Genomic DNA, 16,265 nt, shown 5'->3' with positions numbered 1-16,265 from the left:
ATTCCACCACTGAATATATTATAATCAGATTTTGTAAGTGTTTGAGCTTAAAGCTCACTCAAGTATACGTTAGTAAATCATTATCACTCCAGTCACCTTTGAAAGCAAATGCAGATGTCCTGGTGAGCACGCCTGTATTCAGAGAGCAGACCTACTGACAAAGCAGCTGCCATCTGCCATACACACATGAGAACACGAGCTGAAATTACAGTAATTTCTGTAATAGCTAAAACACAATTAATACATCTGATGTCCAGATAATGCCATGAAACAGTTTTCCCCCCACTAACTTTCTCTGTGAAAAGTAATTTACAGTATTTCAAAGTGCTATCTAGAAACCGCACGCAGCAGCCAAGCCCAGGAGAAAGAGAGCCAAACCCCGAACCACACCAGCCCACACAGAAGTCTGTTTTTCTTTCTGCAAACTTGTGGAATGATGCCAGTACTCAAGGGCAGTATCTATCCATTGCTTTTTAGTATGGCCCCTCAACGTCCTCATATGGGGTGGGGAGGGGGCAGAGAGGAGCTTTATCTTTGGAACATTTTCTAGACGTTGAGAACTGGCACATGGGGAAAAAGATACAGGAGTGGGGCGTGGATAAGTGGGGTAAGTCTAGTGCAACAGGGAAACCAAAAACTCCTGATGGAAGAAGGTCTATTTGAGCCTCTGGAAGCAAAAAAGAAAATTATGAGCATAGCTGCTCCCAGTGTGACTATAGCTAAGTGATGAAGCAACTCCCCTCTTCTTTACTGCCCTTGGCGAACAGCCCAGTCCATTTCAGGCTCCCCAGGTAAACACCAGAAAGCTCCAAGAGAAGATCAATTTTATCCCAGTCTGGTTTATTTGAGTTTGCTGGGCAGAGTTTCTGCATTATTTCTGTTTTCCTTGTTCCCATTGACAGTGCTTTGCAATTATTTTTCTACCATTGCTAGTAGTCCTAGTGCCAAAATTTAGCAGTAGCTTTCTTGATTGGAACAGTAGGCAACAGAGACTTCCTACAGAGAAATTTGCAGACGCAGCGTCTAAGACCCTCATTGTGCTTTCGGCAATGAGGGTATATTTTATAAGAAAATCCATTGTCACCTTAATACAAAGCACCCCCAAAGCCAGCCTCCACTGAAATACCCATGGCTTGTTGAGGTGACTTCTCAACTTTTATGAATGCGATGACAGCCAAGAGAATTTCAGACCAGGAATCTCCAAAGCAACACTTTCCTACTGACTCCTACTGTTTTAAAGATGGCAGGTACTGCCTAATCACACTTGCACACAGAAATGTATGCTATATACACACACATATGTATGCTTTTTTTTCTCAAGGAGTCTATTGATAACATGCAAAATGAGGACTTAAGGATTTGATGCAAACAGTGCAGGGTTTTTATGAAGAGCTTTCATAAACAGCAAAGTGGTAATTGAGGTTCTTTTACCACTTCTGCTGGACATCAAGTCTCCACCGAGCAAAAATGCACTTATAAACCATTCTACCCCATCCAGGGTTTTAGCAGATGTGAACCAATGCATTCACTAAGTGACCTGGGAAAAGACCACAGATGGGGAAAAGCCTTCATTAAAAAGAAACTGAACTCTTTTATGGCTTTCTACAATAAAAACCTGGTATTAAAGCATGGCTGTAACAAGAAAAAATTTGAAAGATAATCACTCTGGTCTGCAGGAAATGGCATTTACATTTCATGCAAGAAATATAGTCTTAAAATCTGTCTGGTTTAAATGTCTGTCACCATGTGTCCATGCATCAGCTTTACTCACAGGTGCCACTTAACTCATCAGGCAATTCAGACAATTCTGAGTAATTTTTATATTCCTTTTTCTGAAATTAAATTGTTAAGACCATCAAATTCTCAAAAGTCTCAAATTTCAGTGCTACTATTGAAAAAACTTTTCTTAAAAAAAAAATACAATTCCTGTTGCTTTCCTGTTACAGTTCCCAAGTGTCATTTTTGGTCTGGAACAGTCATTAATGTCCTATAAACATTCATCATTGTAGGAAAACATGTTTGTGAATATATGACAAGATTAAAAGGAACACAGGCTAAGACCTAAGTCCATAATATTATTTATTACTTGTAATACCATAGTGCCTATGAGGTCTAATCAGAAACCAGGACTCCCTGGACGATTAGAATAAAAGGATTAATTTAAGGAAAGCATTGTGGAGGACCACCTTATAATATCACAGTGGAATCAATCTTTAAAAAACCTCTCCAACTCCAGGACTGGGGCTTGATAGAAACCCCTGTTGGAAAAACTTTGAGTAAAATTCTCAGTCATAAAGATGAACCAGGGATGACAGTCACACCATTCAGAAAGTAAGGTTTCAAAAGGAATCTCATTTGCAAGGCTAAGGCTTTCCTTTCTGGAGGCCAGACAGCAAAGGTAACTAAGACCATATTAATGAAAAACACCAATCAAGTTGGGATGCATCATCAGTGCAGAAGGTAGGAGCTTCATCACAAGGAGGACATGGAACTGTTGGAGTGGGTCCAGAGGAGGGCGACAAAAATGATCCGAGGGCTGGAGCACCTCTCTTGTGAGGACAGGCTGGGAGGGTTGGGCTTGTTCAGCCTGGAGAAGAGAAGGCTGCAGGGAGACCTGATTGCGGCCTTTCAGTGCTTAAAGGGGGCCTACAGGAAAGATGGGGAAAATCTTTTTAGTAGGGCCAGCTGTGACAGGACAAGGGGTAATGGTTTTAAACTAAACCAGGGTAGGTTTAGACTAGATATAGGGAAGAAATTCTTTACAATGAGGGTGGTGAAACACTGGAACAGGTTGCCCAGAGAGGTAGTGGAGGCCCCATCCCTGGAAACATTCAAGATCAGGTTGGACGGGGCTCTGAGCAACCTGATCGAGTTAGCAGTGTCCCTGCTCACTGCAGGGGGGTTGGACTAGATGACCTCTAAGGGTCCCTTCCAACCCAAAACATTCTATGATTCTATTCATACAGAAAGAACTAGTTGACTTGAGCAACAGGAACTAAATGTACTTCAGGAGTACAAAAATAATACAAGGAACTGAAATTATAGCTCTAAGCTGGGAGTTATCAGCTAGAAATGAACAGGGAGGCTGCAGTCATAGCAGATCATAGAATGATTATGAACTGCCACCACGATGCAACCACGAAAAAGGCAAATAGGATCGTGGGCTGTATGCAGAGAACAGCTCCCACCGAAATAGATGTGTATTAATGCTGCCACAGGGAGGACAGTTCACAGGAATACAGTCCATGATTCTGGTCATCCCAGTGCAAAATTGATTATTTCAGCCTGGAGCAGATTGAGGGACAAGCTACCGACGACTTCCAGATTCTGATTTTGCAAGAGGAGGAGATTTCTTAGTTTATTTAGCCTAATAAAACGAAGGCTGTGAGGGGACAGACATAGTCCATAAATACAACCAGAATGTTAACAATAAAGAAGAGCCTTTAAGCTACAAGACAACATTGCCACAAGAACAAATGGGCATTAATTGTCCAGCAATAAATGCAGGCTCGAATTCTAACAAATGTTCCTAATGAAAGAAATAATATTCTGCAAACAGCCTTCAGATCAAAGCAGTGGGAGGATGAAAACACTGCCTAGCTTTGAAATAGAAATAGGTATCTACATTAAATGGGATTGAAACGAGATGCACACCTGCAAATCACAGAAGGCCAAGCACAGTGACCTTCTCCTTTCCACTCCAGTGTCCCTATGTGATGTTTTCCCAGCCTATTTCTATTATGTACATTGGGGAATCTATAAGAAACAGCAACAAACCTTGACTGTGAAAGTACATTAAGATATTGAAATATCTTTTAAGTTACTGCCTTCTTTAAAGTAACCTTTAAAATACCATCCATAAATCTACAGCTACAGTGAAGTTGCATCACTGTAAGTACAAGATAGGAATAAGAGAAAAGGCTGGATAGTTCTGAGTGGTGCAGCAACAAACAGTGGTTGCTCACGACCTCTTTTGATGGAAGAGCTGGAGGGCATCATATGAAAATAGCCTGCTCAAAAACAAGATCAGCTGCCCGCTGCCTTCCCCTCACTGTCCCACCAAAATCCCATAAAAAAGCCTGGCAACCAGAGAGCTGGTTCTTCACATGACAGGTGGTCAAGCTGCTATGGGATGTTGTAGATGCTAAGACTCTACAGGATTAAAAAGAGGGATAATGGAAAAGTTGCCATTCTATTAATATATTAAGACCTATTAAACAGAAAAAACCTCTTCTAGATCAGAAGTCCCCAACTGCCAATTTTTGGAAGCTGAGAGTTGTCAGCAGTAGTTTCACTTAGGCTCTGGTCTCATTCCTACACTCCTCCCAAGGCATTCACTCTTGCTGCTGTTGGAGGCAGGATATTGGGTTAATTAAGTGCTGCTTTGGTGGGGCTCTGCAGTTCTTGCATTACATTTAACCAGCAGAGCACAGTACAGGCTCATTATCCGCCTATTAGATGGGATTTCAGTTTGGTTTAAGGCTCAGGCAGCCACAGGTCTTGGCTTCCCATTCTGCAGAACACAGCATGCAAGTAAACTGCCTTCACAGAGCCCTGCAGAGGTACTATGGTTTTCACATGCTTAACCTACACCTTATTCCTTCCCACAGCTTTTCTTCTGAAAAGTCTTCTTGTGCCTTAAGAATCAGTACATTCCTTCCTACAAAACCAGCTTAAACCTTGCTCTAATAGCCTTTTGTGCCTTTTTAGGATTCCAAGAACAAAAAAAACTATGCAGAATTAACTGAAAGGGGGAAAAAAAAAAAAAAAGCCAGTAAAACCCAAACAGACAACACAGACACACAGACATGCAAAAACTCACCACATTTCATCATTCCCACTTCATAACATTTCCGTAGCCGGCATGCCTGGCAGCTTTTGCACCTGTTTTTGTCTATCGTGCATTGATTGGTAGCTGGGCAGATGTAATCGTTATGTCCTGCAGCAGGGTAAGAAAAGAAAAATTAACATCTCCAACAGTCTCTCTTGGTCATTTCCCAAATCAGGACCTTCTTGATTTTAAGCATCTCAACATTTTCATATGCATATATCTAAGCTCCATTAATTTACCTGATGCAAAAATGCATATTTATCCTATACTGAAAACGTCAACCCATGGCCTCAAAAAGTAACCAGACAACACAGACCGGCTTTTACTGGTGACTGCTAGATAAGCAAGCACCTCCTAATACCAACTCATTTTTGAAAATGGGACGTATGCTCTTGTGGGAATTTGCTCCCAACCTCCAACTTCTTACTACACATTGGGAGTCTACAGATGGCGGACAGTAGATTTTTTTTTTTCCTCAGCAGAGTTGAAAACGGCAGCACGCACGGCTTCAGTCCTGCAAAGATTTAAGTAAACTACAGCTCTATTTACTGAACTCTCTGACGTGGTGAGTTCCAGGAACGAATAAGCCTTTGGAGGACTGACCCTGGACCAAAGTTAATAAAAAAAAGCAGCCCAAGAGAGAAAGACGACTAGGATAAAATAATGCCTACTGTATAGTATAAAGAAAAGCACGAGCAGAAAGTATAACTTTCAGATATTGTGCACAAGTGTTCCTCTTATTTTCATCGTTTTTCATTACAAACTCTTCTGTTGTCTTCTCCTCTCCCGCCTCACCTCACCCCCACCCAAACCCCTTTACATTACTGTATTCATTAATCAATAATCTGGTCCAAAGGTTTATTACTGTAAACTGGACCTGAGTTTGCTCTTGTGAATACAGTCAAATCATCTCCTGCCAAATACTGGAAATCTCTCTTGCAGTAGTTACCAAAGGACGCAAAAAATATTCACTCATTTACAGTTCTTAATGTCTTTTCTCTCAGATTTTTTTTAAAGTTATTTTTTCAGACTTTAAGAATAGATCATGCAAAGATACAGCAACTAGATTTTTTTTTTTACTTGATGCAAGTCCAAGAGTTCATGTCCCCAAGAGTAATTATTTAACTGAACCATTGTGACTATTTCCTTGCAAAATTAAAATAATTTTAACCTTGAATTTTTGAACCAACATTCTAAAAAGAAGAGATCAGGTTACAGTTTGTCCTGTTTCCTACTGGCAGATACGACTGTAAAACAAATTACTGTTTATCACTCTTCACACAACACGGGGGGAAAGGAGGAGGAAGCTCTCCATTGCACTGTAACCCAAGCACACAGGAGTACAAAGTGGATTAAAACTCCTGTGGCCTTGGGATAATTCAGCTTGCAGGCAGATGTTCAGAGATGTGGGATGAAGACACCACACTACAAACTTGGACAAGCAGAGGAGACCACACACGGTTGCTCAGTCATACCATCTAATTTTAATTAGATATTAGCCCAACATTCTGGTCTACAGTAGGCCCAGAAGTTTTTTATTTTTATAAGCAATATCCATCATAACAACAGTTGCAGCTGAGTGCTTGATAGTGTTTTATGCCAACAACTTACTTTCATTTATTTGAATTACAAGCAAACGTTACCTGACAGGGTACATTAAGGTGTACAAAAGGCCACAATGGGTAACTTGGTCACAGCCAAAGCACATGTGAGCAACTCAGAGCAGGAAAATAATTTTCCTGACAGAAAACACTTTGCGATCAAATTCAGTCTCCATTTGTGTCAAACTGGAGGGAAAGTTCTCTTCAGTTTGTTTAGAAATCAAAAGAACTTGCACCAGCGTATAGAAATTGTTATTCACCCATGCAGAACTTGCACAGTAAATTGAAAACTCAAACAAGTTTTGAATTAAATTTGATTCTAATGGTGACACCAACTCTACCATATTGATCCAAAAGAAAATATCTCAAGATTGCTAAAGGCTTTGTGTGCAGAAGAGGAAGGGAACATTACAGAGCGAAAAATGACAGGATTCTCTGTTTTAGTATCTGCATGTAGTATCCAATATCAATCCAGTTAAATTGGCCCCAGATGAGGCCAAAGAACTAGAGCCAAGTTTAAAGAAATGAGGTGGTCCAAACCTGCAATATGGTGTGTAAGTCACTGCCCATAGACTGTGATAACAAACATGGAGACCTACATTCACTTCGTACTGCAGCCACTCAGCAAATTTGAACTAAATATCAAATATGTAAGAATTTAAACACTGAAGTGGAAATCTTAGAGAGAGAGATCTGGCAGAGTAAGAAATACTGCAGTGCAAGCTCTGGAGGGTGGAGGGCTGAGAAATAAAGATAATCAGGTTTGTACTTAATACTCACTACACATATTTTTATATCCTACATACTGTGTAGATATTATCGACCCATAGAATCATTAAGGTTGGGAAAGACCCTCAAGATCATGAAGTCCAACTGTAATGACTCAACCGCTCCAGGCAATATACTCATGTCAAGAATAGTTCCTGGCAAGCAAAGTCTCCAGACAATCACCTTCTCTAACTGTGTCTGTTACAACAAATTCACAATCACTATGTCTACTCTGGGACACAAACTGCCATCAGATTCACAGGCCTGCAGTGCCACCCGACCGAGGCCTTTGCTGCAGGGCCTTCCCATGCTATATGTTCCACCTCTTCTCTAAAGAAATCAATCGCTCACTTTGTAATATTTCCAGATCTTGATAACCTAAAAGCCAAAAGATAAAGTAGCCAAATCATGTGCTTCCCTATTTTCAGCATGCAGCACCATACACCAGGATTTTAGATCAACTCATTACCAGATCAACCACTGCAGCCCGTGATCATATGAAACAACTTATTCAAGCAAAGTTATCAAAAGCTGATTCTCCTACCTTGAATACTTCTTTTAAAGAATGCTTTGCAGCCTTCGCATGACCAGACCCCATAGTGGTATCCTGAAGCATAGTCACTGCAGACTGCACAGAAGTGGGCATCCCTTTTTGAGCCAGGATTATTTGCAATTGGGCTTGTACAGTCACTGCCATTAGTTTTTCTTTTTAACGTTTCTCTGACAGAAAAGAAAAACATCTGTTATAGAGAGGAAAAAATTCAAATACATTGCAAAGAGTTTCATTGCTTTCCATTGTCTTCTATTTTCTCTCTCTCTCATCTTCTTATTACTGAACACAGGATGGTGTGACACACTGTTAAGCCTTTTTCGGAGAAGGTTATTTAAAGCATATTGTCTGATCCCAGAGCTTTCAATGATGACAGACTAAAGCTTTAAAGTACTCAAAGGCATAAAACTGGACGTCTGATGTGTCATTCACAGGAACTCTGGGAAAATCATATGGAGTGCTGATGGATCTTGGAGAATTCTTGGAAATGTGCAAGTCAGGAATTAGTGAACCAAATGGACTTTGCCTTTGGGAAGCTTCATATGGGAAGTGTGAACTCAGACAGCTCAGACTGACATGATAACCACCACCACTGACAGAGCTGCAGTTGCTTCATACTGCTAGCAAGGCAAAATTCTAGGTGGAGCAATACACATCTAGTCTCAAGTATTTAATCCTTTAAACGAGGCTTTATTCATTCCATGAGATGCTGGAAACAAATACCTTGAGATATGAATCTCAGCCTACAAGATCAACTCACAATGTTAGACAAAGTTTTCTGTCCAAGGTGACAACCCCCGTTGATCACCCTAATGCTAAATAAAAGGATGTCTGAATACAAGAAGAATGGAGAAACACAATTAATAAAATACTTCCATACATAAAAAAATTATTGCTCCATATAAATCAATACAACATATGCATTCCTGAAGCACTGCAAATAGTTCCAACTTACTGGACCTATTCTTAGTGACTGGATTAAAATTAGAACAGGATAAAACCATGAAATAACAGCCAATTCCTGACACCAAGATCCTGTAAACAAACTGCAAGAGGAAAGGAACTTAGATTATCAGTAAAGTGCTTTTTAGGTATAGGAAGCACATCCACTGTGTGCTTTTTCTTTGGACCTCATTTTCTTGGCGATTTCAGCATGTGTTACCTTCATGGTCAATACAACTTCTAGATAGAAAACAGCATCATGTGCAAACTCTCAGCAGAAGTTTGGCAAAAGGAAAGCTGTATCGTCAATTTATAGCTATAAACTTAAGCACAGAGGCAAAAGTTAGAAACTGCAGAATATTCCTCATCCCACCTTCCAGCAGGATTAGGGAGGAGAAGAAATACATCAGTTGGGATAAGGCAGCAGGCAGCATGGTTTATGACTTTTAAAGAACAAGGGTACTTGAACAGGTTCCTTCTGCCCTGACACCAACAAGAGCAAGTTTAAACGGAACAGTAGACACATGCTGGAAGTGCTGTCAAAGAGGCTTTAACTAACATATTAAAAGTAGACTTTGTGCTGGTTTCATGACAGGAGGTAAGGACAAACACACCCACATGCCAACTAAAAATCATCACGTTTGTAAGTATTTGAGCAGAGCGTGCTCCAATTTCCTAGTAGAAAATTTGGAAAGGAAAAAAGGTGGTTCTCTGAGCAAATTCCAAACCAGAAAAATGAAGGTATTTGTTGTACAATTAAGTTATTGGAAGCTTTTAAAAAACATTAATTCATTCAGATATTGCAAGGCTTAAGGGTGTTCAGATGTTTAACAAGCCTGGTCTTTGATTACCCACGCGCACACGCACCCTTTAACAGGTTGCTGAAGCAGTAAGTTACTTCCCTTTCTACCGTGCTGGGAAGACCAGTGGGGGGAACTCTCCCTTAGAATAAAGGGACTGTATCACACACACCCAATACCCTGCTAACTCAAGGGGGGAAAACCATGGCTATTCCTTCCCGTTTCCCTGTATTTGGAGGAAAAAGTTATGTGGCGTTTCGCATTAGTAAAAGAGGTATATTTTTAAGCTCTACTTGGGAATCATGATCCAATTGTGTGTCAGAAGAGAATCAAAATCAGCTAGAGAGCATCTCAGTGACTGGTTGATATGCTGTAGGGAGCAATGTTTATTACCCTTGTTAAAGCACCGAGATGTTCTGGATGAAAGCAAAGAAAAAGCACACACTGTAACATCTCACTGAGGAGTGTTGGTTTTTACCTTCCAGTCATGAAAAGTCCTTTAAAAAACACTTTTTCTTTTCCCTGCTTAAAAGTTTAACAACCATCACCCTGCACACATGCAAGCTGCACGACTTCCGCAGACTGTGGCAAACAGCTTGCACACAGAGCAACAATCTGGAACAAATTCCTCCGGCAGGCTGAACGGGCATCAAATCTGCTCGTCTGCAATAGCTGCGGCAGCGCAGCAGGAGTTTCAATCCCAATCGTTTTGTTCCTGTTGCCTTTAAGGACAACAAAACTAGGAAATAGTCGAGAGCTTTACGGTACACGTTCCTTACCCGTAGAACCTGGCAATCGGACAGCGTATCCACACAAACAGCAAACCAGAGTGGGTAGCCCCACGCCTGGTCAGAGACCACCTCCCCGCGCTCTTGGGACCAGTGCGCTCCAGCATGCTCAGCCGCTGAACGAGCTGCCAGGTCCTCCAGAGGGGCCGGTGGTGGTGGGCTCAATGCCCACAGAGCTCCTGCACCAAAGGATGCAGGAAAATGGGGGATGTACCCTGGCTGCTACTGAGGAACCGCACGGCCAAAGATTTATTGCTTTACACCTCCTAGTACTCCTCTCTATTTGATGATCATGGTTTCTATATAGAGATACTATGTTTCCATAAAAAGAATTAAGATTTTTTTGAAAGTAACAAGTCAGTGATTTCCTACTAGTCATCAGCAGTGACAAGATGATTACCCTAAAGGAAAAGGAATCAGAAAGACTATTTAGGTTATTCGGTATCTATCGTGTCTCCTAATTACCTCGAGCTTTGCCACAGTAAGTGCTTGATGCATATGCCACACCTGGAAAACTTGAACTAAATTCAACTTTTTACTAAAAATTAAGAAGGGTGGCAAGGATTTGACCTACAAAGCAGCAAGATTTGCTCATGGCCTTTGTTGTCTGTCAGATTTTTTTAAACCCTAAACTATTATACATTATAAAAAGAAAAAGAGAAAGAAAAAAAAATCCATTGAGTCAAAAATTAATACACCAGATTCTATAATTTCTTGTAACTCTTCCCACCTTCCCAGAGGCTCATTCAGTGCCTGGAGACAATGCAATCCCATAGGAGCCTAAGCTTTGGGATGAAGACGACTCTTCCTTCCTCTCCCAGAATGTGTGCAAGATGATGGGCAAAAATCAGCTGAAGAATACTGTTCAATATTATCTTCCTCATTTTCTAGAAACGCCCTCCACTATAACTTCTGGAATTGTTAATACCACACAACTGTTAATATTTATATGTCCAAAACACAGGTTCTGCTACGCTCTAAACATTGATTAATGAGCTGAAAATCATATCATAGGTATCTCAAAATTAAGAGACATATTTTTGCTTAATCTCTGTAACTCTTCCATCATAAACTGGAGATGCCAACCCATCACCTCAAAGAGACTTCAAGATACTTTTAAGTGCTCTGCAGAACGAGCACAATTAAAAAAGCATAGGAGAATAGTGCAAATAATTATGGCTTCAGAGCAGAGTTTAAGCAAAGTATAAATACATTACTGCACAGTAAACAAGACAAAGTTACTAAATAATTTCTAACTAAGCAAACCCCAAAACCTTTACTTACGTGCTCTACCTGCAATTAGTCAGAAGAACAAGGAAAATGATAGAATAGAAGAAGAAATTATGTTCCAGAAACATCACTCTGGCAACTCCATTAAAGTTTCCTCATACTTTTTAGGAAGTAATATATCTGATAATTTTGAAAATAAACCTTTTGTTTCTTTAATTAAAATCCTTTTATTTAGGGGATGAAGACAGAAATCAATTTCAGGCTACTTTTAAATAGAATTACATCGTCACATTCCTTTTCTCTTCATGTCATTTTAATATAAATTGAGTGATCCTGCACCAACAAAATTTATGCGACTATTTCTATTGTCTTCATTAGGTACGGGACCTATAATGCAAGTAAATACAGCAGAGTCTTTATCACCAAATTATTGCCATTTCATACAAAAAAAATGGAACTCTCAAAATTCACATCTATTTTTACAGGGAATACAATTTATTTTTGTTGAGCTGTTGGTGCAGAGTAACACTACACTGCATAACATTTGCATTTAACAAAGTTAAATTTCTTCTGTATCCATATAATGAACCTATTTGTAAGGAAAAGGAATGTTGAGAATTCAGGTTCCTTATTTTAAGCTGATCTACAAGGAAATCCAAGTTACACAGTGATCAGTGTTGGCAAAGTGGACCACCTGAGTTTATCTAACATTAACAGCTGACATTAACACCTAGGGAAAATAAACTCCTCTCATGGTGAGACTCTTGCTTTATTTTGAAAGGTAAGATAAACTGTGTAACAGACCTAAATATGTAGTAATGCTTTCTTACTTGTCTTTCAAACAAAACGCCTTTTCTCAAACTACAATGCTGTTTAAAATTACTTACACTTTACAGCATTAGTCTCTCCCTTCCCCCAGATTTATTCCTGTAAATTTCAATCCCGAGAACTCTTCCTTCAAGGTATAATCTATGAATCCGTAGTGTCACAGTCATTGTTCCCATGGCAATAAATATAATGTTCATGACATTAATTTAAGACCTCACCAAAGGACAAAGCAAAAGGAAACACAGGGCTTTTTTCTTTAGAGCCTTATTTCAGAACAGTTATCCACAATAAGGGAATTACAGCTCTTGATTTTTTTCCATGTCAAATTAATTTTTTTTTTTTTTTACAAGTTCTGTACACAGAGTGGGGGTTACAATGCATCATACTGAGACAAGTGAACCACTGAGAAGGTCCAGCTACTAAGAAACACAGTAGTTACTTGCTGCCAGACAATAAAGATCATCTATAAATTTAGACTCCAGATTTCATTTCTCGTCTTTAAGACAGGTCATCATCAGCTACAAGAGCAATAGTGTGTATGAATCTATACAAATGGCAGAAGACTTATTTACTTGAACTCCAGTGTGGCAGGTTTGGTTTCCCTTCCATCTATGTAGATAGCACGCTGCAGAGCATCAGACGGGGTGCTCTTGCTCTTGGGTTATTCCAGCTGCTGTGCCATCATCTGGACAGCTTCAAACCCTAACCTACAGCAGCCTTCCCAGGGCTGTCAGAGTTTTGAAACATTAACCAAAGCGGGAAGAGTTTGGATGTTGGCCCTATTCACGTAAGATCTGCTTGGGGAATTCGCTATATAAGTGCTACCCAAATGGCCTCTTCCCAACCCACACATCTACACCTAAAGTAGATTTGCACTCCAGAACTGCCTGCTACTCCCTGCTGACTCCAAGTAGAGACTAGTCAGGTGGCCGGGCTGAAGATCTGTGCAGCCTACAAGTCTGAAATAGACACCTTAACCCTGTGCTGTCAACATAAGACCCATTGCAGAAGAAACATGGGTAGTCTTAAAAATAGCACAAATCCTTTATTAACAATTGAACTAAAATTTTTGCCAGGACACACTATTTTTCATACTGACAATGAGTGCTGAAGTTAAATGAGGAGCCCTATGAATAAACATGCAGCTGCTAAAACAGGAACAGCACCTGCAACACCCTGTGCTTTTACCCCTCCAACAGCTGTTGTGCCCATGAATGGAGTAATTTCATCAGCTGATGATCTGCACAGTGCTTACGGCTTGTAATATGAGTAAATGTGTGGAATGGGAACATGGTTTTGCAAACACAGTTTCTTTGCAGCTGAAAACTCAGCCCATGAATCTGCTGTTCACAACACCTTCATGAAGCTAGTTGAGAACAGTAACAAGAAACAATGTCAGACTTCTCAGTTGCAGCACCCTTGCGACCACGATGCATGCTGCTGTGTGACTCCTAATACTTGTGCTGGTTTTTGCTGGTACAGAGTTAATTTTCTTCCTAGTAGCCACTATGGTGCTATGGTTTGGATTTGTGCTGAAAACAGCGCTGGTAGCACAGGGACATTTTAGTTATCGCTGAGCAGGGCTGACACAGAGCCAAGGCCTTTGCTGCTTCTCACCCCACCCCACCAGTGAGGAGGTTGAGGGGGCACAAGGAGCTGGGAGGGGGCACAGCCAGGACAGCTGACCCAAACTGACCCCAGGGATATCCCACACCGTATGATGTCATGCTCAGCATAGAAAGCTGGGGGAAGAAGAAGGAAGGGGGGGACATTTGGAGTGATGGCGTTTGTCTTCCCAAGTCACCATTACGCGTGATGGAACCCTGCTGTCCTGGGGATCACTGAACGATGGGAAGCAGGGAATGAATTCCCTACTTTGCTTTACTTGCCTGTGCAGCTTTTGCTTTCTCTATTAAACTGTCCCTATCTCACCCCACGAGTTTTCTCACTTTTACCCTTCCAATTCTCTCCCCCATCCCGGAGTGGGGGGAATGAGGGAGCGGCTGATAGGGCTGAGTTGCCAGCTGGGGTTAAACCACAACAATACTAAACCCAAAACCCAAAGAAAACATTTCCCTTGAATTCTAAGTTCATGAAAAGCCTTCACAACTATTAGATACAGTTAAAAAAAAAAATCCAGACAAAATGGAATTCAAACAATGTTGTATGAAAAGGAAAAAAGAATGAACCTTTACTTCTTTCACTCAAAGGACTTAATTTTTATTACACAAAGTAGCACCTAAAAGTCTTGAACTTCTGTTTATGCACAGTAAACAGTTCCCACACTGAAGGCATTTGTAATGCTTTGTGTCAGTGTATAGGTCTCTAGGGAGCTATTGAAAAAGAAATCCTATTTCAGAAGTTACATTAAAAAAACCCCACAAAACCCAGGACTGATTTGGTGTTTGGTGGAGGTTGTTTGGGTTTGGTTTTTTTTTTTTTCTCAGAGGGAGAAACACATAGAAGTCAAACGCAAAAAGACTTTAAAGAACTAATGAAACTAAATAATTTTCAGCAAAGGTTTAAAGAAATGAGTAGTACTGACCTGGTCACAGGTAGCACTGGCTCCATCGGTCTTGCTTCACACCACGGACTCTTTGGCTGCTCTGCATACAGAAGCGATGACTGACAGTGCAATGTCAGAGGGGAGAGATGGCCAGGAGTGGACCATAATACATTGGGGCTTGAAGTTTGCCTCACGGATGCACTCTCTGAATCACCAAAATTGCTGGTAATGTTGTAATTCATCATAGCAGGAGTGCAGAATGCCATTCCAGAATATTCATGTCTGTTTTCCATGTAAGATGAGGGAATATAGACTGGACTGTGTTCTGCTGTCAACATGGACTGATTACAGCTGTAGGGAACTGGAGAGACGATACCAGTGGGTGAGTTTTTAATTTCTGTTTTATTGCATCCAATATCCTGAAGTGGCAGCAACTGAGAAAAGTCCTTGTGAGAAGATGCACACAGGGACATTTTGAAGCAAGACTGAAGATTGTTGTTTAAATATTCATCCTAAGATGGCAAGATATAAAAAAAGTTGAATTAAAAAGTAAGAAAGTTCTATATTAAGTCTTTTCTATAAAAGAAAAAAGGAATCAATAAAACAGAAAATATAAAAATATCCCATTAAAACAGATTACATACCAAATGCATTTAAATAGTCAATTCACAGGATTGCTACCTTTAAGAAAAAGAAGGCTTTCTAGAATTTCCTTAAAAATAAAGGCTAAGGTACACATTTTATTTAGACTCCCTTAATCCCTTAAAAAAAAAAAAGTAATAAATCATTTGAAGTCTGAGACAAAGATGCTGGTGATAACTTGGATCTTAACAACAGTAACTTGTTACAACCAGGGTAAAACTGCTCTGTGTCAGAGGCAAAATTACCCTACATCCCACAGCTATGTAGCGAGTGCCCTGAGAAACCAATTCTCTTTATAAAAACTCACCACCTCCTGCTCCCGCTGTAAGCGTACTACTTCAGCCTTCCCTGTACCAACACAACAGCAGATATTTTGAACACACAGACACACACACACATAAATCTCCTTTACCTTCCAAAACCAGAACTCTACTACATATCCCTCTCCACAAAGGAGGAAGACATGTAATGGATGTCAGTAAGCAACGCAACTTGATCACCAAGAGGTCCCTGGACACGGCACCTCTGAACAGAGCCATTATAAAAGTAGAAGTCACAAAATGCAGATATTTCCAAAGCTGACAAGACAGAACTCCAGTGATTTCATAACATCCGGAAGTTTTATAATTTCCTGCCATTCTCCATCCCCATCCCAACTACTCTCTGTCCTTCCTCCCATCTGAATCAACTATCAAAACAGAGATCTTAATTTGTCCACAGTAAATACTCTGTCAGAATTAAGCATATCCAAATTATTTAAGGGATAAAAAATGTTCAAA

The 16,265-nt window shown here is 40.3% G+C and overlaps 1 protein-coding gene across 1 annotated transcript in view; it reads right to left on the bottom strand.

The window, feature by feature from the left end:
- The window catches only part of ESR2 (estrogen receptor 2), a 33,493-nt gene extending 18,143 nt beyond the window's left edge, over positions 1-15,350 (bottom strand). Inside the window, exons 1-3 of the mRNA XM_009644860.2 lie at positions 14,884-15,350; positions 7,745-7,920; positions 4,823-4,939 (exon numbers count right to left, since the gene is read on the bottom strand). Of these exons, the coding sequence (XP_009643155.1) occupies positions 4,823-4,939; positions 7,745-7,920; positions 14,884-15,317 (727 nt within the window). The 5' untranslated portion in view covers positions 15,318-15,350. The remainder of the gene's footprint in view (positions 1-4,822; positions 4,940-7,744; positions 7,921-14,883) is intronic.
- Positions 15,351-16,265: the final 915 nt, after the last annotated feature.

The sequence above is a fragment of the Egretta garzetta genome, unplaced genomic scaffold (assembly GCF_000687185.1).
Source record: "Egretta garzetta isolate BGI_Z169 unplaced genomic scaffold, ASM68718v1 scaffold508, whole genome shotgun sequence".
Taxonomy (NCBI): Eukaryota; Metazoa; Chordata; class Aves; order Pelecaniformes; family Ardeidae; genus Egretta; species Egretta garzetta.
This window is presented reverse-complemented; position numbering and strand designations above follow the sequence as displayed.